The sequence below is a fragment of the Idiotropiscis lumnitzeri genome, chromosome 10, assembly GCF_059441095.1.
Source record: "Idiotropiscis lumnitzeri isolate Australia: NSW breed Sydney's pygmy pipehorse chromosome 10, RoL_Ilum_1.0, whole genome shotgun sequence".
Taxonomy (NCBI): Eukaryota; Metazoa; Chordata; class Actinopteri; order Syngnathiformes; family Syngnathidae; genus Idiotropiscis; species Idiotropiscis lumnitzeri.
The window spans coordinates 11,015,808-11,039,321 of NC_142400.1; the positions used below are offsets into that span (position 1 = coordinate 11,015,808).

Here is a 23,514-nt window from a genome sequence, read left to right on the forward strand (position 1 = left end):
TCGGCTTCTGCAGCGCCTGCGTGTTCTACCGATTGGTTGTCGCCAACGATAGACTGGACTCACAGTGGTCCGCCTTAAATACTGATGGAAAAAGTGACGGACTGACGAATCTTCCCTGAGAACAAATATACTAAACTACCAGAATTTAATATCGGCCCATATTAAAGTTTTAAACATATACATATCAAACCCTCAACCCACATTTTACAGCGTGAACTATTTGCCCAAATCAAGCAACCATTCTCATAACAAACCCACATTTACTTTCCCCCTCACTAAGTAAAACAAAATTCATGTAGTGTTCACAGTTGATTCCTTAGACAAAATCCATAGAAAATGTTGAGGCAAGATATTTTAATTTGGAACATTTGTGTATTGAGTGTACACATTTCCTCAATATGGAACTAAAATCACAAACGTATCTACAAAAACATCAGGCATACGATGTCATAGTCACCAACAGAACGGACTAAAAACAACTAACAAAGCCTTGAAAATGAAGCTTTTTAAAACTTCAAAATATTGAACCCTTATACCACTTTTTAACAATATACAATTTTACAGTTCAAAATGAAAGAACCAATAATAGAATTTATATATACAAGTTCAAGAGGGACTGAAACAATTAGGGTCTGACGTTTCGGAGGCCAAAACAGATATGGGTAAGTTTACTGGAGGAGTATTGAGCATTTTTTTGAAAAGCTACGCATGCGTCTTTTGATGCTCCTGCAGCAGGTGAGGGAAAGCAAAAGCCTTGTCACATTCGGTGCATTCATACACAATTTGGCCAACATGGCTTTCTTGATGCCGCAAAAGCTGAGAAGAGTGTGCAAATGAGCGGTAGCACATATCACAGCGGAGCTGTCCGGCTTGCTGTTCAGCATGCATTCTCATGTGCAATGAAAGATCTTGGGCTGTGTCGAATTTTGAAGAGCATTGGGGACATTTCAGCTTATTTTGCGGTGCTGGTGGAGCCTGTTTCATGTGCGCCTCGAGCTCATGCTTTCGAAGGGAATGGCTGAAGGCAAAGGATTTTGCACAATGCTTGCATTTGAATAGATTCTCATTTAAGTGCACTTTGTTTTGATGCTCCAAGAGAACACTTTTTGAAGAGAACTGCATTGAACATGTGCTGCAGTTGTACAATTCCTCTCCAGTGACATCAATTTCTTCCTCCTCCCCAGCCTGCTGACGATTAGTTTCTGCACTTGACTTGGCTGCAGTCACAGCCGTTTCTTGCCGTTTACGGGGACAAGAGTGCTGGTGGAAAGCATCACTTCCTACAAATCGCTTGTCACATCCCTTGCATTCAAATTCTGAAACAGATGGATGTCGTCTCTGCTCATGCTTGTCAAGCTCAGTTTTGGAAGAAAAGCTCATTCTGCACATGTTGCATTTCAGCGCATTCGGAGAATGACCACGAACATGAGAAATCAATTCAGAAGCCTTAGCAAAACATTGGCTGCAAATGGGGCATGTGTAACCGTCAGTATTATTTCCAGGTCCAGTAAGCTTATTTTCATGTGTCTTCAGATGGTTGACGAAGTGCTCAAGGGAGGAACAGGTGGTATGACAGCGATTACATGAATATTCACAATCAGATGTTGACTTTTGATGGATGATCCTGTGTCGTTTCAGATGGGATGAGTGTAAGAAGTGTTTGTCGCAATCAGAACAGGAATACGGCCGGTCCTTGGAGCTATTGCAACCATGTTCCGAAAGATCCTCTGGGTCTCTGAAGCGCTCATGACATAAACCACAACGATATTTCATGGTTTTTAACTTTGCCGGGTAACTCTCAGATGACTTCTCAGACGAAGGCAAGGAATTTGTGTGTTCTTTTCTGTGCTCAGCTCTACTAGTCTTGGAGGGAAACACTTGATTGCATAAGTCACATGGAAAGTTTTCTTCCCGGTGTGTAGACATATGCTCTGCTAACTGAGAGGCTCCTGAGAAGCTGAGTTGACATCTGGAGCAACGGTGTGGACGACTCTTGCCATGGCTGTGTTTGTGTTTTCGCAGGGCAAAGAGGGACACAAATCCTCTTCCGCACACCTGACACTGTAACTCAGACTTGTGCATACGTTTGTGCTGCTCCAACTGGGAGGCCTGGAAGAAACATTTGCCACATTCCGCGCATTCATGCGGTTTTTCGCCGAGATGACATTTTTGATGATCTTCCAGATTTTCTGAAGTTGGGAATGTCTTTCCACATACATGGCACGGGAAGTAAGGTGCAGAGTCTGAGTGACTGTCTTCACTACTAACATCCCCGCCACTTTCACTAGCCACAACAGGTTCCTGCTCAAAACAGCTTGCAGAGTTCTTTTGCTCTTTTAGATGCCATCTTCTGTAGTGTCTTTGGAGAGACTTTTTGGTGGCATAGGTCTTCATACAGAAACGACAAGCAAATGAATGGTCAGGATGCTCTTCGTTGTAATGACTGCAAAGCAACTTCCTGGTGAAAAACCTGTGGTTACACAGTTTACAGGCAAATGGTCTGTTTGAGTCATGGTACGATTTGTGAATTTCAAAATCTGCTGACGTGTAAAATGACTTGGGACATAACGTGCAAGAAAAATTCTTAGTTAAACCGTGACCTCTCATGTGTTTTTCATGATCTGCTTCACTGGAAAAAGTGCGATGACACTTTACACAGGGGATGCGTTTATTTGCTTGCTCCTCTCTGCCATGTTCTTCAAGGTGACTGATCAGCACCAAGCCATCAGTGAAGCTCAAATCACACTCTGAACATTGGTATTGAACCACCTCTTTGCTAGCGCTGCCTTGAATCTGATCTTTGTTGGTGTTTTGTAGAGAGTCCTTTGAATCATCTTTGCATGAGAACTTTCTCTGCAGAACTCCAGTGTCTGTCTGTGCCTCATCTTTGAACACGAGAATGGAATCGGGCAGTGTTAGATTAAGGTCCGCTTTCAGAGGTGATTCCAGCTTCTGCGATGCGTCTTTTGCAGTGAAATATCCAAACCTGCATTTCCTATTGTGGTTGCGTAGGAGATTTTTATTCCAAAAGCCTTTCTTGCACGTTTTGCATTTGTAAGGGCTCTCTTTTGAATGCACACGAGAATGACCCATTAGTCCAGCTTTATTTTCAAAGGACATATTGCAGACTTGGCAAACGAGGGATTCAGAAACATCACCAACAAGTGCGGTATCTAGTTTACATGTCAAATTAGAACGTTCACTGGGGAGTCTGTCATGCCTTTCGTCTTTGTTTGGTAGTTTTGAAAGATGATGTTGAAGAGGAGCAACAGAGCCTGGTGAATCCATCGTTTCCAGTTTGTGTGCATTTAAAAAATGTTCCTGAAGTTGTGAAAATAAAGAAAAACGTAACGAACAATATGCACAAGAAAAGCCTTTTGTAAGGCTTTGAGAAGTTTCTTCCTGCTTCAATGACTGGCATGATGCAGAGGTACAAGTTCTTTGATGATCCTTAAGTTCTTTTTGTGGGAATGCTACGCCGCATGTTTTACAAAGTTTGACGGTGCATTTTAGAAGATGACGTTTTAAGTAGTCATTCCTGATGAATCGGAGGCCACAATCGCAAGCAAATGGTTTTTCGCCTGTGTGCAAACGGATATGATTCCGTAACCGTGGGCTGGTCGCAAAAGCACGGCAGCAGTAACTGCAAACAAATTTGCGCTTTTTGCTAGAATGAAGCTTGAGCTTGGGTGTAGGTTGTTCCTCACTGAGCGGTTGGCCAACAGTTTCCGATTGTGGATTATCCTGCGATGGAGTTGGATCATGTCTGTTGGACACTTTTTTGCAGTTGTTACGCTTTCTGTGGTATTTCAGAGATGTTTCATGAGTAAACCCGGCATCACAACATGGGCAACGAAACAATTTCTCAGTATGGAACAGTGAGAAATGGCGGGACAGTCCTGACTTGTTTGGGAAGCTCTTGGAACAAACTTCACAGGTAAATCCCTCCGATTGTTTCATTGGTTCACTGGCAAATCTGTTTTGCCATCCTTTGCCAACATCATCCATACTTATTTTGGGAATGCAGATTTGTAACTGCAATCTTTTTCCTTTACAATGAGCATGGTGAACCTTAAGATAATCATATCTCGAAAAGCAACTTCCACATGTTTTGCAGCGATAGGGATTCACTTCATTATGAGTCAAAATATGACGTCGCAGGCTTCGTGGCTTCACAAACGTCTTAGTGCAGAATTTGCATTTGTACTCATTTCCAGCTTTTTCTAGGAATACCTGTGCTCCCTCCGTGCAAGCAGGCATATTTGTCATTTCTAGTGATTCCTCCTTGTAAATGTTTGATTCCTCATCCTTGGAAACCTTGCAGTGCTCTTCATGCTGCAACTGCGATGAGTAGGATGCAAATTGTTCACCACAACGTAGACATGCATATGGTTGTACACCAGTGTGTGAAAGCCTATGCTTTAAGAGTACTGATCTGAACCTGAACCTCTGTGGACAGTTAGGACACTTATATGGAAGCATCCTGGACACACTGGATTTGGAAGGGATTTCAATAACAGTCTGGCTTTTCTGTGTAATATTTTGACAAGCATCATCATTAGAAGGCAAGCTGCTTGGTTGTGACTGCCCAGCACACGTTTTCTGATGAAGACGAAATTTATGCACGCCGAAGTACATCCCACAATCGGTGCAGACTCGCAGAGTATTTGATCTGTGGCTGTTCTTATGAGCCATCAGGCGCAACTTCCTTGTAAACGTTCGGGGACAAATTAAACACTTAAGGAGCTTGGGTCCGGAATGCTCTTGGTCTTGAACAGGCACACAACTATCCATGTGGTTTTCAAGGCCCTGTTTTTGATAGAAACATTTTCCACATTGAGCACAGGAATAAGGTTTCACTCCAGTATGCTTGATCATGTGAAGTAGCAAATAACGACGGGCTTTGTACTTTTGATTGCAATATGGACATTGACATGAAGATATGTGTGTAATACTGTGTTTTCTTAGTAAGCTGGCATCATCAAATACCTCTTTACAAAGGGAACACTGTAGCGCCTTCGGTTCAAATGGCTCTTGTTCGGCGGATTTCAGCGAGTTGGGTGTTTCCCGGTTGACAGGAGCTGCTTTTCCTTCCCTTTGATGTAACCTTAGATGTCTAAGGAGCTCTGTAGGATTTAAAAACAGGTTTTGGCAGCTGGGGCATGGAAACTTTTTCCCTTTATGATGTAATTTAGCATGCTGGACAAGATTTCTGGCATTTGGGAGATTCTTTCTGCAAAGTGTACACTGGACACTCTGATGGACAACTTTGTGACTCAGGAGGTAGACTCTTTTCTTGAACCCCCTTCCACAGTCGAGACATCGGTATGGCCTTTCACCTTTGTGGCACCGCTGATGTTTCTTCAATGACTCTTCCGTGTCACATTTTTTTTCGCAGTACCTACAGCTCAGGGAAACACTGACCTCCTCCTCATCTGATTTCCCAATATAGTCTGTCTCATCAGTCTTTGTTTTACTTAAAGCTACTATCTTTGACTTGCTGGACAAAACTGAAGACTTGTACTTGATCATTTTGCCTCTAATTTTAGACTCATGTCTCCTCACATGTTGGTAAAGACCTGACACATGCTGGAAAACTGCTGGACAGACACCACATTTGTAAGACCGTTTAGATTCAAGGACTGTCAAATTGGATTCCGTCTGTTCATTTTCTGTGGGCACTGTTTCCTGTCCTTTTATCGTCAACTCTTTCTTATCAAGTTCAATGCTTCGCTCTGATTCTACCGTCTCTTTTAATTGATTAAGAGTTTTATTTAAGCAACTGCCATAGATGTGTCTGTATCTATTTTTTTGCTGAGTAAATGAAGCATGGCACAGTGGACATATGAATTTTTTACCAATCTTTCCCTTGCTACGATAAACAGCCAGTCTTACACAAGCATGTAAATGTTTAGCTCGGTTGTAGGTGTGCATGAAAACTCGTGGACAGAGAGGACATTCATGTTTAGGCCTTACCTCATATTCAATATTATCAGTTTTTTCAAGATCTAATCTAGAAGATTTCTCATTCGTTATTATAGTTATTTTCATGGAGGTAGGATTTTGCCAAACACCCGGAGAGTTTCCTTTATGCATATTGTAAATATGCCTTTTGACTTTCTTTGGAGTTGGGTATTGTTTGCCACAATAGACACAGACATTAGGTCTGCAAATATCAAATAAATTCACGTAACAATGAGGCAGATTTTCAAGCAGCGTCAAGTCTTTAACAACTTTTGGTGTTGGCGGTGCAGTTTCACGTTTATCACCTAGGTTGATAACTTCATGGTCACTGGATTCTCCTGGTTTGAAATTCTTGCATCTACCAGGTACTTTCTTGTGTTTACTTAAGGAGCCAGTCTGCGCAAAATATGAGCCACATCCATCGCATTTATAAGGCGTTTCGCCAGTGTGACAACGCATGTGCTTCACATATCTGAATAGTTTTGAGAATGTCAGATTGCAAATGCTACAATGACGAGGTTTTCTTTTTTCAGTTTTGGTGCCCACATACTTGTCTGCCTGTTCATTACCAAGTAGGTACCGATTGGTTGCTTTGCAAAATTGGAAGATCTGGTCTGAATGTTGACTGTGATGGTGATCAATTAGATGATCCGCACTGTGGGTTATTTGGTGGCAAACTGCACATTGGTATGAATGACTTGGTGCAGGTTCCATTTTATTCATAATCACAATAGGCTGTAGGCGTTTCCTCATTTGTAAAGAGGATATCGGAGCACTACCTTGGTCTTCTGACTCATCCATGCTATTGTCTTTTGATTGGACAATACACTTTTCTTCAAGCTGAATTGAGTAAGTGTCCCTTGAGTGTTTTTCAACAGGAGGATCCCCATAATGCTCTTCAAGCGTCAACTTTTCTTTCTCACTTTCAAGAGGAGGATCCCCATAATGCTCATCAAGCGTCAACTTTTCTTTCTCACTTTCAAGAGGAGGATCCCCATAATGCTCATCAAGCGTCAACTTTTCTTTCTCACTTTCAAGAGGAGGATCCCCATAATGCTCATCAAGCGTCAACGTTTCTTTCTCACTTTCAAGAGGAGGATCCCCATAATGCTCATCAAGCGTCAACTTTTCTTTCTCACAAGTGTCCATCCCTTCCAATGACACCCTTAAAGGTTCTTGTTCTGCAGGTACTGGACTAGGAATTGCTTCTTTTGAACATGGATTAGTGCTCTCCAACGAATCCTTATTCTTGTTGGAATAGAACTCATTGCGTAAGTCGCTGTGCTGAGAGAAGGACTTTAAATCAGTAGAGAAGCTGCTTTCGTCCTCAACAGGCACATCCAAAATAGTAGCGTCAGTAGCCACACCAGTACTATCTGAATCTTTAATGTCTGATGTCCGAGTCACCTCTCCGAGATGCATCATTTCCTCTTTGTCGCAGATATTTGGTTCCTCTTTGTCACAATCATTTGTTTCCTCTTTGTCACAAATATTTGTGTCTGCACTTGAGCAGGGTTGTTGTGGCAAGTTGGACGTTATATCAACACCTGGATTGTTATTGTCATCTCCTAAATTACCACTAACCAAATCAGTCTCTGTTCTTAGGGTATTTGGATTTAACAGGGAATCTGAATTACTACATAAACTCAGCTGGCCACTGGCATCACTCAAATGACCATCAATCAATGGAGCAGTGGTACAAATATTGTCCAGAACCGCAATTTGAGAAGGCTGATTTTTTGATAACGGCAAACAGGAATCAATATCTTGGTCGTTGGTCTCCAGCATATTTGTGCATTCCACCAGTTCACAAATGGCATTATTAGAATCTGACTCAGTAGATTCTAACATTTGAGGGGTGGCAGGCTTTATTTCATTATCTTGACAATTCATCTGCGTATCTGCCAGTGGGTTGTCTATTTCCATGCTTTCATCATGGACACTGGAGAATTCAATACCAGTTTGCGTTGGTGTATTTAAGGTTTCATCACCCCGAGAATCAGATTCTTTTTCTTGACTTTGATGGACAGCACTGCAATCCTCCTCACCAAATGTCACATTTACTTCTTGCTGTCCAACAGCATTAAGGTTGTGGTTGTCTTTGACTTCATTTTCCAGTGGGCATGATAGCTTTGTTTCCTCAGTTTCTTTCTCCAGTCCATTTTCATCTTCCATCTCTGCAATTGTCATTTTTGTACATTCTTGTGGAACAGTTTGATGCTCCGTTATATGATCTGCGTGGTCCTCCATGCTGGTCATGTTTTCACTGTCACTAACGGAGATGTCTGAGTAGCATCCCTGAATTTGATCATGCTCCACATTTTTCTTTTGTTCTTCCTCTTTGTCATTACAGTTCTCAATGGTCTCTCTCTCTCTGGTTGGAATCTCTGAGACGGACTGGTTTTGTACAGTGTTACAACTACCATTTTTTACCAAACTGCTATTTGTACCTTGTAGACATTCAGCCGCATTTTCTCCAGCCATCAATTTTGGTGAATCAGGGCAAATTGCTTGGATTTCATTTGAAAATGTCACATTTTCAGGGGGAGCGAAAAGCCATTCCGATGGACTTCTTTTTGCCATAGAATCAGTTTTAGGCAGTCGAGTGGGAGTAGAAATAAATTTAGAGGAAGGCGTTGTTTCATTTATATCTGTGTCCGAGCAACTACTGACATCTGAATAATCCTCAAGAAGTGATGATGCTAAAAGTTCACAATTTGGCTTAAGTCCTTCCAAGTCAGCTGAATATGATGAAGGCAAGGGTCCAGATGAAGACAATCCATTCATGGCCACATCTTTAATATCGGCGTCTTCACATGTCAACGAAGTATCCTTTAACATGAGTTGTTCATCAGTTGGCCAAGGCGTTTCTCTATAAAAGTTTTCGTAAACACAATCGGAGGTGGAATTTTCAACACCGGAAGTTGAGTAATAGTTTGGATCAAATGTAGAGTCCGTTGCAGTGGCAGCGTGTGAAACCGTGGAGTTGGAGAACTCATGCTCTCCCACAAAGGTCTCGATATGTTGGGCAAGACTTCCTTCTGGATCTGATGTCCTCAACATCTTTGGGTCTGATGACAGTGGTGTGACAGTTTGAAAATACGAATCCCACTCGTGGGCCATTATCTTCTTGGAATCCGGGATTGTATGTCTTCTCCCTAAAATTTAAAAACAACATTAAAAAACTAGAATACAATTACAAAGAAACAATGAATATGATTAATAAGTCCAACCTTTTCTTGAATGTAGAAAGACTAGGGCTTTTCCGGAAAGGCGTTACATCTGAAAGGAACTCTGAAAATAAACCAAAACATAATTTTAGAGAACCAGAAAAAGCCAATCTATCGCTGCACCACTGGTTAGGATTCCCGTCATAGGACACCTTACCCAGTAAAGTTGAAACTAAGTTTACATATAAAAATCCCTTAGCGTCATTTAACGCGACCACTTCTGGCATCCGTGATTCAGTGAATGCAGTAATTGTACGTAGCGATAACATTCAGAGACAGCTATATGACGTAATTACACCGACATTAACTGTTCATTCTCTTCATTAAAGAGACGCTAAATTAAAATAACACACACTGTCAACTGATTTTTTGGAGGTGGGGAAATGATTTACGGATGTCCTTGGCTGTCATTTGCAAACGCAACAGCTATTAGATTTTGATTGGACAATCAAGAATACGGAGTCTCCACCTACATATCACTACTTTACAGATCATGGCAAAGTGTTATGCACGTTGCCAATTGTGGTTACGTAGCTTGAGAAGAACTATAACATACAAAGAAGATCCATCCGCTCGTCCATGCCAAGAGAGTTCATCGAAAACAGTATGGAAAAAGGTCATTTTCTGCGAAAATTCACCACGTGACTTGAATTGTACGCAAAAAGGGGCATTTGTACTTGAGGTTCCACTCTCTCTGCTAAATGCCAGAATGATGGAAAATTATTTTTTTTTCTTCAAAGTCCATGATGGACTTCATTAATATTTGGTACCGTGACTTTAAATTGGATGACTTGAGTCAAACATTTTGGTTATCATTCCACATGGTTCTCAAGTGGCAGGATTATTCTTCTTTCCGGAACTACCACATTTTCCAGACGATAGGGCACACCACATTAAAGGGTGCGGTCTCAGATGTAGGTGCTATTTCTGTATTTAACACGTACATAGGGCGCACCGTATTATTGGCGCAGGCATGTCAAAACATACCCTAGCGCTACAACATTAGTTAGCATCCATTCTAGCATATATGTTGAAAATGGCAGCTTTGATAAAGGCAGGAGGGGCAAAACTGAGGTAGGCACATGTCATTGGCAGTCCTGCATTCCCTCAGGTTTGAGGGTAACTTTAGTGACAAGTCAACCAACAGAGGGGCAGACACGTTATGTGATCACACAATGCTGGGGGACTGATGTCACTTGTCACTTACAGTCAGGGTTTTACATCAAAACAAAAACTATCGCCCAACATCAACTGAACAGCATACTAGCAACCAATAAAACAACCAAAACAAGGAACAAAGAAATAACATTTCCACAATACATATATCTCTCATGTCATTCATATCCCAAGTATTGCAAAGCATTCTGGTTGTGCTTCAATCTCAGCAAATCAAATGGCTGGTTAGATTGGTGTCGTGAGTGGTGTGCTTTTTTTTTTTTTTTTTTTGCAGGGTCTGTTGTTTAAAAGTGAATCTAACCTCTGCAATAACAATGATAAGACATCGTGGACAGCAGCCCTTTTATCCAGCTTTCTCACGCACATTCATATTGGTCTGTTATCAATTGTCTAGCTCAGACTGTGAACAACAGGAGGGCTCACACAATATATTTCTCCCAGGCAATTCTGCAGCGCGTTGTTGTAACCCACACAGGGTGCTAACACGCACCGTGAAATGCTCTCAGTTGGTTAGGCTTAGTGCTCAAGAAAGTTACTTGGGTACAGATCTATGGAAATCGGTCAGTACACAAGGCGCTCTGCATTATAGGACGCCCGGCGCGTTTTCGATCAAATTTGGGACTTTCAGGTGCACCTTATGGTCGAGAAAATACAGTAGTCTAACTGAGCCAAAATTGCCCCGTTGGCAACACACGCCTATTCAGGTCTGCTCATACAATTTCTGGAATATCGAGATCAGGGTTTTGTGATGACCACTCCAAAAGTTAGTTATCCATAAGATAACTAAGATAAGAATGTATATAAGATTAGAAAAGAGCCAATTTGTACATGAGCTATAACTCCTTTGCTGAAGTCTTAAGATGTTGCTTCAATATTTTGACATGTTCTTTCCTCACTATGCCATTTACTTTGTAAAGTGCACCATCCATCCATCCATCCATCTTCTGTACTGAATCTCCTCACTAGGGTCGTGGGGGGTGCTGGAGCCTATCCCAGCTATCTTCGGGCGGTAGGCGGGGGACACCCTGAACTGGTTGCCAGCCAATTGCAGGGCACACACAAAGACGAACAACCATCCGCGCTCACACTCATACCTAGGGGCAATTTAGAGTGTTCAATCGGCCTGCCATGTATGTTTTTGGAATGTGGGAGGAAACCGGAGTACCCGGAGGAAACCCACGCAAGCACGGGGAGAACATGCAAACTCCACAAAGGATGGCCGGAGCCGGGATCGAACCCACGCCCGATGCTGTCTCTCACTGTGAGGCCATCGTGCTAACCAGTCGGCCACCGTGCCGCCCGTAAGGTGCACCAATCCCTCACAAAAAAAAAAAAAAAAGGATAACAACTCCATAATAAAATGCTACCACCCCCACATTTCACAGCTGAGCTGGTGTTTTCAGGCTTGCAAGTGTCTCCCTTTTCCCAAATGTAACAAGGCTCATTATTGACAAACAGATCTATTGCAGTTTCAACTTTGTCCCTGTGTGCACTAGAATTCCAAAATTTGTTTTCTTCTTGTGTTTCCTGAGGATTAATGTATTCTTCCTGTCGGAGTGACTTTTCAGCCTATGTCAGTAACATACTGTTTTCAGTGTGGATAATGAGACACTCTTACCAAGTAAGTGCCACAGGAAGGTCATGCAGCAACTGGTTCACTCTGACAACTAATAGAAGAAACATACAAACTATGACAAGGTGAAAAATTTAAGCAACAGAGAGCTGCATGGTCGGCCCCCATGGATTTTCACCACACCAAATCTTGCCCTCTTTGCAAAAGGTTGGTCACCTCTGTTCTACATAAACGATAGCACCTCTACACACCCAGCTGTCAAATTCCTGCAGTTTGCAGATGATAACACAGTCATCGGCCGCATCAATGACAGTGATGAGTCTGCTTACCGACAGGAGGTTAAATGACTGGTGCTCTGGTGCACAACTTGGAGATAAACACGCTCAAGACTTTTGAGATGATTGTGGACTTATGGGAAATATCTTTTGCCATAGCTTCCCCTCATCTTCCCCATCTATTTTATGGGAGGGTGCCAAAGCTGTTTTGCGGGGAGGCACCATTCAAAGAGGCAGAAAGACTTGCCTTGGAGGCAGAAATTAAGAGGCGGGAACAAGATCATGTAACATCGAGAAGTCGGGACACTTTTGACTGGCAATAATAAATAAGGCAAAGGAAAAGTTAGACAATCTACTGGCCTACCAGGTAAAGGGAATGCTCATATTTGTAAAAGGGAAATATGAGACGGGAAATATAGCAAGTAGACTATTGGTTTTTAATTAAGAAAACCCAATCAAACCGGTGACACCCAATATTTAACATCCTGAGAAACGGGCACGAAGAACTACTCTCAACCAAAACAGACGCGTTTTCTGCTCATTACCAAAAAACCTATATCAAGGTCAAGTAGGATTGGGGAAGAAGGAGACAATCACAATATTTCTAGAATTTATTCATCTGAACAGACTGTCATGGGATGAGGCTGAGATGATATGCTCACCCGCAGCAGAACAGGAAGTAATAGATCGCATTAGTAAGTTAAAAAACAGTACCGGGTGCCAACGGGTGCTCAGGGTAGTATTATAAAATATTTGTAAAGGAGCTGGCCACAATTTCATGTCGGCCTTATAATTATCTTGATGTCAGGGATCCCCCCCCAAAGAAATTGGTAAGGGGCAAACATTACGGTTATGCACAAAGAAGTAAAGGAAGCCTTCCAGTGCATGGGATAGCGGTCTATAAGTTTGTGTTGTCCTTGGTCTGAAATTACTAAAACGGCTAATTGCTCACTCTGCACTGTCAAACAGCAGACCCCCGGTTGTCCTTCCAACCATCCACGTTTTGAAGCATTCATGGTTTTGGACTAATTCTAAGTGTATTTGCTTGTCGTCAAACTGCTAATTAGCGCTAGGCTAACCTGAGTGATTTCGTCTCCTCTTCAGCATAGAACAGGCCAAACTCCTTTCGTTTGCTGTGGCTAGAGGCCAGCAGGCAAAGGCGTTAAACTGTCTAACTGGGCTTCAATAATTGCTTCAACACATTTAGGCCATGAGTGCTTTACCGCGTTTCTACCACTAGAACTGGGATCTTATTTTTACCTTTATAGCCATGAAAGCTGATAAGTCTTATTTTTGTTAACCAATTTGCGGTCTCGTAGCCAATGAAATGCAACAGAATATTCATGTAACATGGTTGTGAGCCCTGGTAGGATATCCTGCAATTTTCACAAGTAGTCATGGCAATCGCAAATGATCACGGGAATTCTACAATAAGTGACGATTGTGATATGGACCAGTGATCCCCGACCATCGGGCCACGGCTTTGGACGGGATTGCACAGTAAGTAAGGGAAAAAAACAAGACCGTGTACAAAGCCCGCTTTGTTGACTATGCGGCGAGCGGCTCTTGATAAAGTGTTATGGTGAGTTATACATGTTCATATACAAGTTCTAGGGGCGACTAAAAAAAATTGTGACAGTCATTAGATGCTGCGATTGTATTCACACTGTGGGTGGATGTTATGCAACCCTGGGGCCTTGCCAGCAAGGAGATTCTTAACTAACTTGGTGAACTCAGCCACAGAGATTGGAAAACCTTCCTCTGAGACCACGGTGGAATTGAGCTTTTAGAAGTATTCTCTAAACCGATTCATAATGTCCTGGGTCTAAGTCAGCAGCTGCCCCATCCTCACTATACACAGTGTTGATAGTGCTTCCTCCTCCTGAGACGTCGGACGGTGGACCAAAATTTGTTCATTTCTAAACTGCACCCATATTAGAGTTTCTGCCTCGATGACCACAAATGCTACGTTCCGTTATGCTACGTTCCGTTAAGCCAGCCGGTACCCATCAACCGCCGCCTGAGTCCCAAAGGCCCAATAGGACTCCTTCTTCAGCTTGATGCCATCCCTCAATGCTGGAGTCTACCAACAAGATTGGAGGTTGAGGTTACCTTACGGCCACATTATGGTTGGCTGACTCATCAATGGAAGAAGGGGACATGGTATCATGTGACTTAATGTCCCCTCCGCCTCCTCTGGGACATAGATGAAAATCTGTCAGAGGTGGGAGTTGAAACTCCTGAAAGGACTCTTCCAGACATGCTGTGCAGACCCTCATAACACATTTGGTCTGTCAGGTCAGAATGGCAGCTTCCCCACCATCAGAGCCAATACACAAGGTTGTGGAAGGTTGACAGTGCTGCCCCTCTCTTCACCAGAGTGTCCTGTCCAAGACATGCGGTCACAGGTCCCATGAAATGACCACAAAGTCAGTCATCAAACTGCAGCCTATTCATTATAGACAATCCAACATGAGCACAGAAGTCCAGTAATAGAACACCACTCAGGTTCTGATCAGGGGGCACCGTTCCTCCCAACCACGCCCTTCCAGGTCTGGCTGTCATGGTACAAGTGAAAAGTGATGTCCCCCAGCACAACGATGAGAAGTGAAGTCCCCCCAGCACAACGATTGAATCCGCAGAGGGTGCGCTCTCCAGAACCCCCTCCAAGGGTGGGTACTCTCAACTGCTGGTTGGTGCACAAGCACAAACAATAGTCTGGACCCATCCACCCCAACTAAGGCAGATGGAGGTTACAGTCTCATTCACTGGGGTGAACCACAATGTACAGGCATTGACCCGGAGGGAATATACATACGCACACCTTCTCTGCACCTCTCTCCGTGGGCAACTCCAAAAATGAAGAGCGTCCAACTCCTCTCGAGACCAAGTCACGTGTTAATGCGAGCCTGACTATACCTAGTTGGAAGTTCTCAAACTCGCACACAGTTTAGGCTCGTTCCCAGCTAGAGATGTGACATTCCACGTACCAAGAGCCAGCATCTATAGCAGAGGATCAGACAGCCAAGATCCCCCGCCTTTGACCGCCACCCAGATCTCTGTGTATCCGATGTCCTCGGTCCCTCCCACAGGTGGCGAACCCATGGGAAGGGGGAACCACATAGCCTCCTGGAGCTGTGCCCGGCCGAGCCCCATGGGTACATGCGAAGACACCAGGAATTCGCCAACAAGCCCTGCCTCCAAAGGGGTGTGCCCTGATAACCAATGTCCAGGTGAGGGAAATCATGGTCCAAATATTTCTAGTACTACTTTTTTAGTAGTATTTTGTCTAGTACATCACCTAGGATCTTTTTGTCATGGGTTACCCTGCCGAGTGGCATAAAACCCCAGAAACCTTGTTGATCCTAGCATCAATCGAACACACAAACCCCTCTATTACATTGAAGTGATGGCTCAAGGAGGGGGTGATTATAATTCATACAAAACCTGAAACATACCTGATGGTCCCAAATGGTTGTGAGTCTCGAAATCTTGAAGCTCGATAAATTCACGCTCCCTGTAAATGGAAGAAAATGCAAATATTACTTTTAATAGCTCCCAGAAGTGGGCGCGTCAGTAAATTTTGCTGGTTCGTCATTCGTCAGCAGCCGGGTAACCCAACCATCATCGTCAGTCAGTCTTTATTCCAAGCTGAAAAAAAAACTGTCATGTCAGTCTGGCTCGCTAACGTTATTTTAATCCTGCTTCAATCCAAGTTAAATTACAGTATATCACCGCCAGTCCGTCATTGTTCGTCAGTCACTCAGTCATCCATCCGTCCATTGTTATGCCCAGTTCAAACTAGTCTGCGGTTTTTCCATTAGCCGTCAGCGAACTGTAAGTTCGTCAGTGATGGACTGAGAAGGTCCGTCTGTACTGACCCTATTAGTTACGCACTTCCATCAGTGCTGAGTCCATCAATTTTTCGAAATTTACCATCATGTGTCAGCATCACAGCCGTTCATCAGTGACGGACATACCGTCAGTACTGATGGAACGCCCACCACCAATACTTTAAATTGCATCAAATAAAAAGGTGATAACCTCTGGTCACAGTGCTGTGTTATGTTAGCCAGCATGACAAATTTATTCAGAGGAAAGGGGACAATTAAGAGTAAAAGTGGCTAAATTTTAGGTGAATTGGCGTCAACAAAACTATGTAGGAAAATTTAAGAATGTGCGTTAGGATTCAACGCACACAATTAAGATAAACTAACCATTATTAGTCCCACAATAAGAACATTTGCAACATGCTAAAATTAATTAGACTTACCGTCTTCCAGTTGGGTAATAAAGTTCATGACGAATGTGAGTGCCTTGTGTTGTGCAGACCTGTCGCCAAGGGTGTGCCATGAGGTGCTGTGAGGGCCCACCCAAGGTGCTCATGTCAGGAATTAGAGAAACGGTTTTCTAAAAATAAACTTTATGATTCTAATTTTATAATAGAAGGAATTTTTGTGTTGTGAAAAAATAATGTTGAGTTGCTTAAAGAAACAGTGATGACCTAACATTCACAAGCTGAACCGTTATTGGTTGTTACCTGAGCAATCAACATGTCATTTTTAGTTGACAGCAAGGGTCAAAATGCTGTTTTAAAGGTATTAAATGTATATGGAATATAATGACATTATGAAATTCATTCCATGAAAAATAATGACATTATGAGAGTCATTATTAGGCAAAACTATTTTTTACAGCTAAAAATGGCAAAATTGGGTAGTTTTGGTTACGGGTCTGATAATGTGCCAAAGAGCAGCAAACGTCCCTGGCCCCAACAAGAGTACTCAACATGAGACAGTCCCTGTTCTGCTGTTCTTCTGGTATCTAATGTATATGTGTTTATATTTGTGTTCTAATTTCCCGCCAATTTATATTACACCATATGGAAAGTGGTTTGTTACAGCTCCAGCTGTTGTGAAATGCGCTATTAAAATAAAGGTGTGTTGGATTGAGTTAATCCTACAGACATTCAACTCAGATGTTTCCCAATATCAATGCGCATGTAACAGCTGCGAACAGCAGCTATTGGAAAAGAGCAAGTTATGATCAGCTTTTTTGGAGGTATTTCGGATTTAGAAGAAAGAATGGACTGCAGCGCAAGGTTATTCTTGGGTAACAAGGTAGCACAATCAACACCAGCATGTACTACATGAGTGACCTGCAATGAGAATAATTGAATTTGGCGACTGTGCAGTTATCCCAAGTGAAGCCCAAAACAAGTTTGTTTGCCAATTTGAGATTAGTGTACACAGCAGCCTGTGCATCCAATCAGTCTCACATCCACAAAAATGTATCTATAATAAATAAAAATATAAAAACCCGATGACGACACGTGACCACTGTTAGCTGGAAATTAATCTCTTAATTCTTAATCCGACCATGTTTGTTTGAGCTGCATATCAACAATGACATTGGCAAGGAAAGGGAAACTGGAGTGGCATTTTAAAAGGTTACGCGAGACCTACGATAGGGACGTTCCAGTGAAAATGTCATTTTACGTGCAACCAAAGTGTGTCACTCCTTCTGTCTCCCACGAAGGTAGGCAGTGACTTCCTATTTTTGTAACTGAAACCAACCGGTTTTGGGTGAGTTTTATTTTTCTGGTTCGTTCATTTTAGGTGCTGTTAAACTCTTGCTCATCATGGCATGATTGTGAGCGTAGGCATGTGTGCACACGAGTAAATTATTGTATGACGCTTGTGTGCATAGGCACATGTGCGTGCACACGTGTGTAAATTGTTATATGACAAAGTATTGTGCGGTTAGTTACTGCAGGCTGGAAAAGGCATATGTGGGTTTGTGACGTTGATGCTAGTGATGGGCAAAATGAGGCCTTAAGATGATTCACGAACCAGTTATTGCATTTATTGCGCCCTCTAGATGGCAATCTCTGTTCAATATAGAACTGAGAGCACGTAGACTTGCCCCTTTCTTAAAACCCACAGTGCCATCTAGAGGAAACAAAAAATACAACAACTAGTGCATGAAGGAAATTTGAAGCGTCATTTTACCATCACTAGCTGATGCTGAACTGGGCGATTAGGGTAGCTTTGGCAACTTGAAACAGACGGATCAAAAAAGGTTGGCACCTCTTTTATAAGATATTCATAGAGCATACATCCTGAAGGTTTGACCACGCAACATTTTCATTCAGTGTCGTCAACAAAAACACACACATTCATCTCATGTTTAAGTCATCAAAGAGCGAAATTAAAAATGGGGGCGTCAACAAAATCATTTTGTCATCATCATCGTGTAATTACTGTGACAGTAACCAAATGTATTATGTGGTAGAAAGCCCTAAACCCTAAAATATTTCAGCCAACATCTTTATCACCTCACTCTGTCTGCGCAAAGTCAATGAACATATAGACAACATTCTCTGAACGCCATATGAACTTTCAGAAGAAATAATAAGGCAAGCACTTATTGCGAGCTTTGTTTTCAGCAACAACAATAAATTCAACTAAGCTTTGACTTCGTCAATGTTGCACACAGTTATGCCTTCACACTCTAGCGCACGCACACACATTGTTTTGAAAATGTGCTGCAGTTCCACTCCAAGTTGGGGTTGTATCGCTCAGGCAGATACTACCTAGGACACCACAGGATGCGGTTTCCTTGAAATGTTATGGCCAATTGCAGTCAGTTTCTACTCTGCCGGATGAAGTGACTGTGGCGACAAGGGAGATTGAGCCTACTAGAAGAAAGGTACCTTGAGGATTAGGTAAATCATTTAATTGTATCGCTATATAGATCAAGAAGGCGACAGCTCAAGTGCTAAGTGCGTGTGTCGGCTTCTCCACGCACATGCACACAACTATGCCGCCAGTGGCAAACTACCTTGCTTCGCAGCAGAAGCAATGAGCTGCAGATGCTCTCTTCCATGCTGTCAAATGAATGATTGTGTTGCAGAACCTAGCCGGGGAATGCCATGTATGTCACAGCAGCATGTGCCTAAACAGACCAATCATGAACGTGTGTGCCGGCGTGTTACAGACATGTTGCTGCGCACCATAACATGACAGTCACGTGATGCAATGTGGCCACTGTCGCTACGTAGTAGTAGGAGAAAAAAAACTTTAGGGGTGCCCATCTTTAGATAGTTATTCAAGTCAATATGAACATCAAGGTCTCGTACTTTTTTTTAACTAGGAGAACAACGGCGCCAAACCTGAAGTTTTAGTGGCACAAATTGAAATTAAGGGCCACACAATGTAAATCAACTTCTTCAATCATTGACCTATTTTCAAAATGTTGGTGTCACTGGAAATCTTGCAATAGAGAGAAACTGACAGAACATAATCTTTTTTTAATTATTAATCCCTAAAGTCTGAAGATTTGGCACTCATAAATGCATTGGTAGAAGCTTTGGGTTGATTGCTACTAAAATTATACGATTCGAGGTGCAAGCCAACCAGTGGAGTATACACACATGCCTACTTACATTGTCATGAAATAAATGTTTCCAACCATCCATGAAAGCGCGTCAACAACTGGTGAATAATATATTGCAGACGTGCTCCCAAGGAAAATAACATTATAACAACAATACGGTTAACAACTGCTCATTCCTGGCTGCCAGGATGGCCGAGTGGTCTAAGGCGCCGCGTTCCGGACCCAGTCTCCCCAGGAGGCCTGGGTTCGAATCTCGAATTTCCCCATTGTGGGACTAATAAAGGCATTATTATTATTATTATTATTCCTGCTCCAACGTTGCGTCACAAAGCGGAGAAATGCTGAAGCTATAATTGCAATGTGACACCTTAATATTTCTGTTCACTTTTATCATACTGTCAGAATATAATCCATGCCTAATCGCCATGTGAACCCAATACAGCGAATAACTTTTTTTTTTTAAACGCATAATATGTTGCTTAGAGGACAATAATTTCAATAATGCCTTGGTCAAACCTCCACTGTACATAAAGGTATCTAATTAGAATTTGGAGTTGCACTCTTGCTCTATAGCTAATGAACTAACATGCATTTGCACAATGCCACAAAGCAAATCACTCATTGCCCAAATATCAGAAACCAGTAAAAACAGCAGAAGCAACATCATGTCAGCCAGTGTCTGAGAAAGTGATACATTTCCCCTTAAAGTGACATTATTTGCTGGTTCGAAAAATAAAATGATGACATAACTTATTTAAAGTCAAATCAACAGTCTTTGTATTATGAGAATGTAACCCAAACACACACACGCACACAAAACACTGTAATCCTATTGATGAATAAGGATACTGTGTATTTAATATCATATTCAATATGTAGAGTGCTCTCTTAACAACCCATTTGTTTTCTTCTCTTAAGGTTACGTTTAATAAAGATTAATGGCAACCCCTTTGATTCCTTTATTTTAACGAAACGTGAGACAAACAGCAAAGGAGCTCATTGAAAGCAACTTTTAAAATTCAGGGAACAAGAGTATATCCTCTTGCAAGATGTGCGAGTGTGTGGTACTGCAGATTACAGACAGATCGCTTACTGGACACCGGGTAAATTCCCCGAGTGAATGACATCTAAATTCAACCAACACTCAGCCTCAACTAAATATTTACCTCTGAGCGGTAGGGGCACCTTCGGACTGAGGTCGAGCGGTTGTTTCTCGAATACTGAAACCCTCCCCCGCGTGTTCGGCTTCTGAGTGACGGCTAGGAAGGCTAACGAACTTGCTAGTTAGCATGCTACGTAGCAGGCTTTGACACCGACGAGCTAATGACTATCATAAATGTTGGGAGTTCGGTCCTTACCGTTCAGGTGCTCCGTCTCGTCCTCGATTCATTCGTTGTCTCACTTTTCGGAGCCGCTGTCTTTCGTTTTATTACGTGTCGTTTTCCTTTCCGAATCAAAGACAGAATTGTGACTTGAGGTTCGCGGTTAATGATTCCAGGAGACTGGAAGAGAACGGAGGAAGTAGGTGTTGGGGGTGGTCGTCAAGTCAACTGGACGCAGTTCTCTGCGAGACTAAATAGACAACTTGCCAAACCTTGGTTGTGGTATCTCATCAACAACACGACCGTCCTCCATTTTCTCTTCCTTTGCGGATTTTTCAGACAATGTGCCGCAAATGTGTGCGTTGTTCTAAGTAGGACCAATAGCAAGGGGCAGGAGAGTTGCGGAGAGCCCGCCCCTCTTCTCTCTATGGCGCGAATCGTTTTCGACTGCTTCCGGTCCTCTGCTGGTGCTCCTTGCTGCTGCAGTCGGTCCTACCTCCCTGGTGTTCTGGCTTTGCGTGTGGGATTGACAGCCTTTATGTCCCCGGGTGAAGTCCTCATCGGAGTTTAGATACGCCCCTAGTGGGTTTCCATACTTCAGTGATGGTGTGATAGTGGCAGAATCACTGTTGGTGCGTCTGTTCCTGTTCTGAACCCCGGTGCCTCCCTGGTCCTCAATGGGTTAATCGGTCGTCTACCACCATTTTGTGAGCAGGATCTGCTACAAAATGGCGCAGCCTGACTTGAGAACGAGAAGTCCCTTTGGGGAACAACCCCTAGTGGTGAAAAATGGGTGATCATCTCCTAGAAAAATCTGGACTATTTTATTATTGGCTAATGCAGATCATCAGTTCAAGGATGATACATTTGGAAATTTAAATGTAGTGACCTTGTAAAGTGTCTAATAAAGCAGTCTGTGAGAAAGAAAAACAAAACCTTTTTTGGGAAAGGCACAGTGTCTGCATGGGTACCTGCTGTTAATTCTATATTGTCCCAATAAAATAAAGGTAGTTTTGAAGCACTTAATATAACACTTATGTAGGACAGTAAGAACTTGGGCTTTGGAACTGGAGGGTGATGGGTCAAGTTCTGCCATGAACAAAAATATAAAAAGGCCACTATTTGCTGGAGAGATGCGAGTTTGTTTCCTGACTCCTGACATGGTGCCCTTGAACGTTAACCCCCACCACAGGGCTGTTCCATGCTCCTCTCACTTGGAGATTTGCAAGTGAGCCTGTGTGTGATTTGGTTTAGTGTGTGATGTGTGATAAAAAATATATAGGCGACAGCAGAGAAATTAAACTACCCCTTGGGCGATTATAAGTATCTTAATTTTTTATTTATTTTTTTTAAATACAACTTTAAAGGGAGGATAACAGTGTTGAAGATAGATGGATACAATTAAGAACCAAAAAATAGGAAAGGCAGTGTCTGCATTGGCACCTACCGTTAGTCATGTATGGTCTCAACAAGATACACTCTGTTAACTGTTTACCAAGTGTCACACTTATTCAAAGACCCAGGGGAGTGGTGGTCATTGGGGATTTGGGGACATTCACGAGCGGCCATTCCATTGCAAATTGTCAAAATCAGCCCACTTCCCACCCAAAATTAGCATGCATGGGCCCCCGCTCTCCTCGGCTCAGTATCCTTGGTATAGAAAATGGAATACATGTACTGACAATGTTTGTTGTTCACCTTGCGACTATGCCTAATAAAGGCACCTTACTCGTCATCATGTCATCAATTACCAGGATATTTAATAACATAAAAAATGTTAAGTCAGTGAGACGATAACACTTTATTAATCAGAGGGTGACATTTTCAAGGCCAGTGAAACCCATTCAGCACTGAGACTGACAACATCAATTGTGCAAATATTTTATCCGTAGAACACAACCCTGTAAAAATGAGTATAACAGTAGAGGTTGTGCTGGTGTCAGGTACTATGTGTTTGAATACCAGACTCAAGGACAAAGTTTGACCTAGCCAGTATTTGAGTGGACGGTAGTGTACTCCCATTTGATTCAGTGCTTTAATTCCACTGGCATGTCCAAAAACTTGTAAAAACAGCGTCTAAAAGTTTGTAACAGTACATATCTCATGACCTCTTCCCCAAGTCTTTATTACAGTAACAGAGTAATTCCAACGGTTACTGAGCCAAGAAAGGTACTTAGTCTTGACAGTTGCACCATGTTAAAACTGGATAATTCCAAATACAGTGAGTGGTACCTTGACAGACAAGTACCCCAACATCATGACCAATTGATCGATTTGTGGTGTAAGCTAAAATCACGAAGATCTCTAAAGGCACACATCTAAAACAAAGTACATTGTGTACAATAATTACACTTAAAGGGACCCTTGATGTGTTTGAACATTGGCACTTATGTAATAGGTCTTCTGTTATACTATGTTAAATTGATGCCAAGGCTAAAATTCACGTCCCTAAAAAACTCAGTAGTGATTGAAGGTATTTTTTTTTCTTTTTGTGACAGCTTTCAGCACATCCCAATTGGTGGCCAGGACCGCTTGATTGACACGCGAGCCATACTGGAAGTGAAAGGACAACGGCA

General features: G+C 42.4%; 1 protein-coding gene across 2 annotated transcripts; it reads right to left on the minus strand.

The window, feature by feature from the left end:
- Nucleotides 1–339: 339 nt before the first annotated feature.
- Nucleotides 340–21,584, minus strand: znf1035 (zinc finger protein 1035). Of its 2 annotated transcripts, XM_088307479.1 has the most exons (5): nucleotides 21,211–21,584; nucleotides 20,975–21,118; nucleotides 15,677–15,735; nucleotides 9,198–9,258; nucleotides 340–9,122 (listed from the first exon to the last, which is right to left on the minus strand). In XM_088307479.1, the coding sequence occupies exon 5, from the start codon at nucleotides 9,085–9,087 to the stop codon at nucleotides 703–705; it is 8,385 nt and encodes a 2,794-aa protein (XP_088163605.1). In that variant the 5' UTR covers nucleotides 9,088–9,122; nucleotides 9,198–9,258; nucleotides 15,677–15,735; nucleotides 20,975–21,118; nucleotides 21,211–21,584; the 3' UTR covers nucleotides 340–702. The 2 variants fall into 2 exon arrangements, with proteins under 2 accessions (XP_088163605.1, XP_088163604.1); XM_088307478.1 differs by having other exon boundaries at nucleotides 20,975–21,584.
- Nucleotides 21,585–23,514: the final 1,930 nt, after the last annotated feature.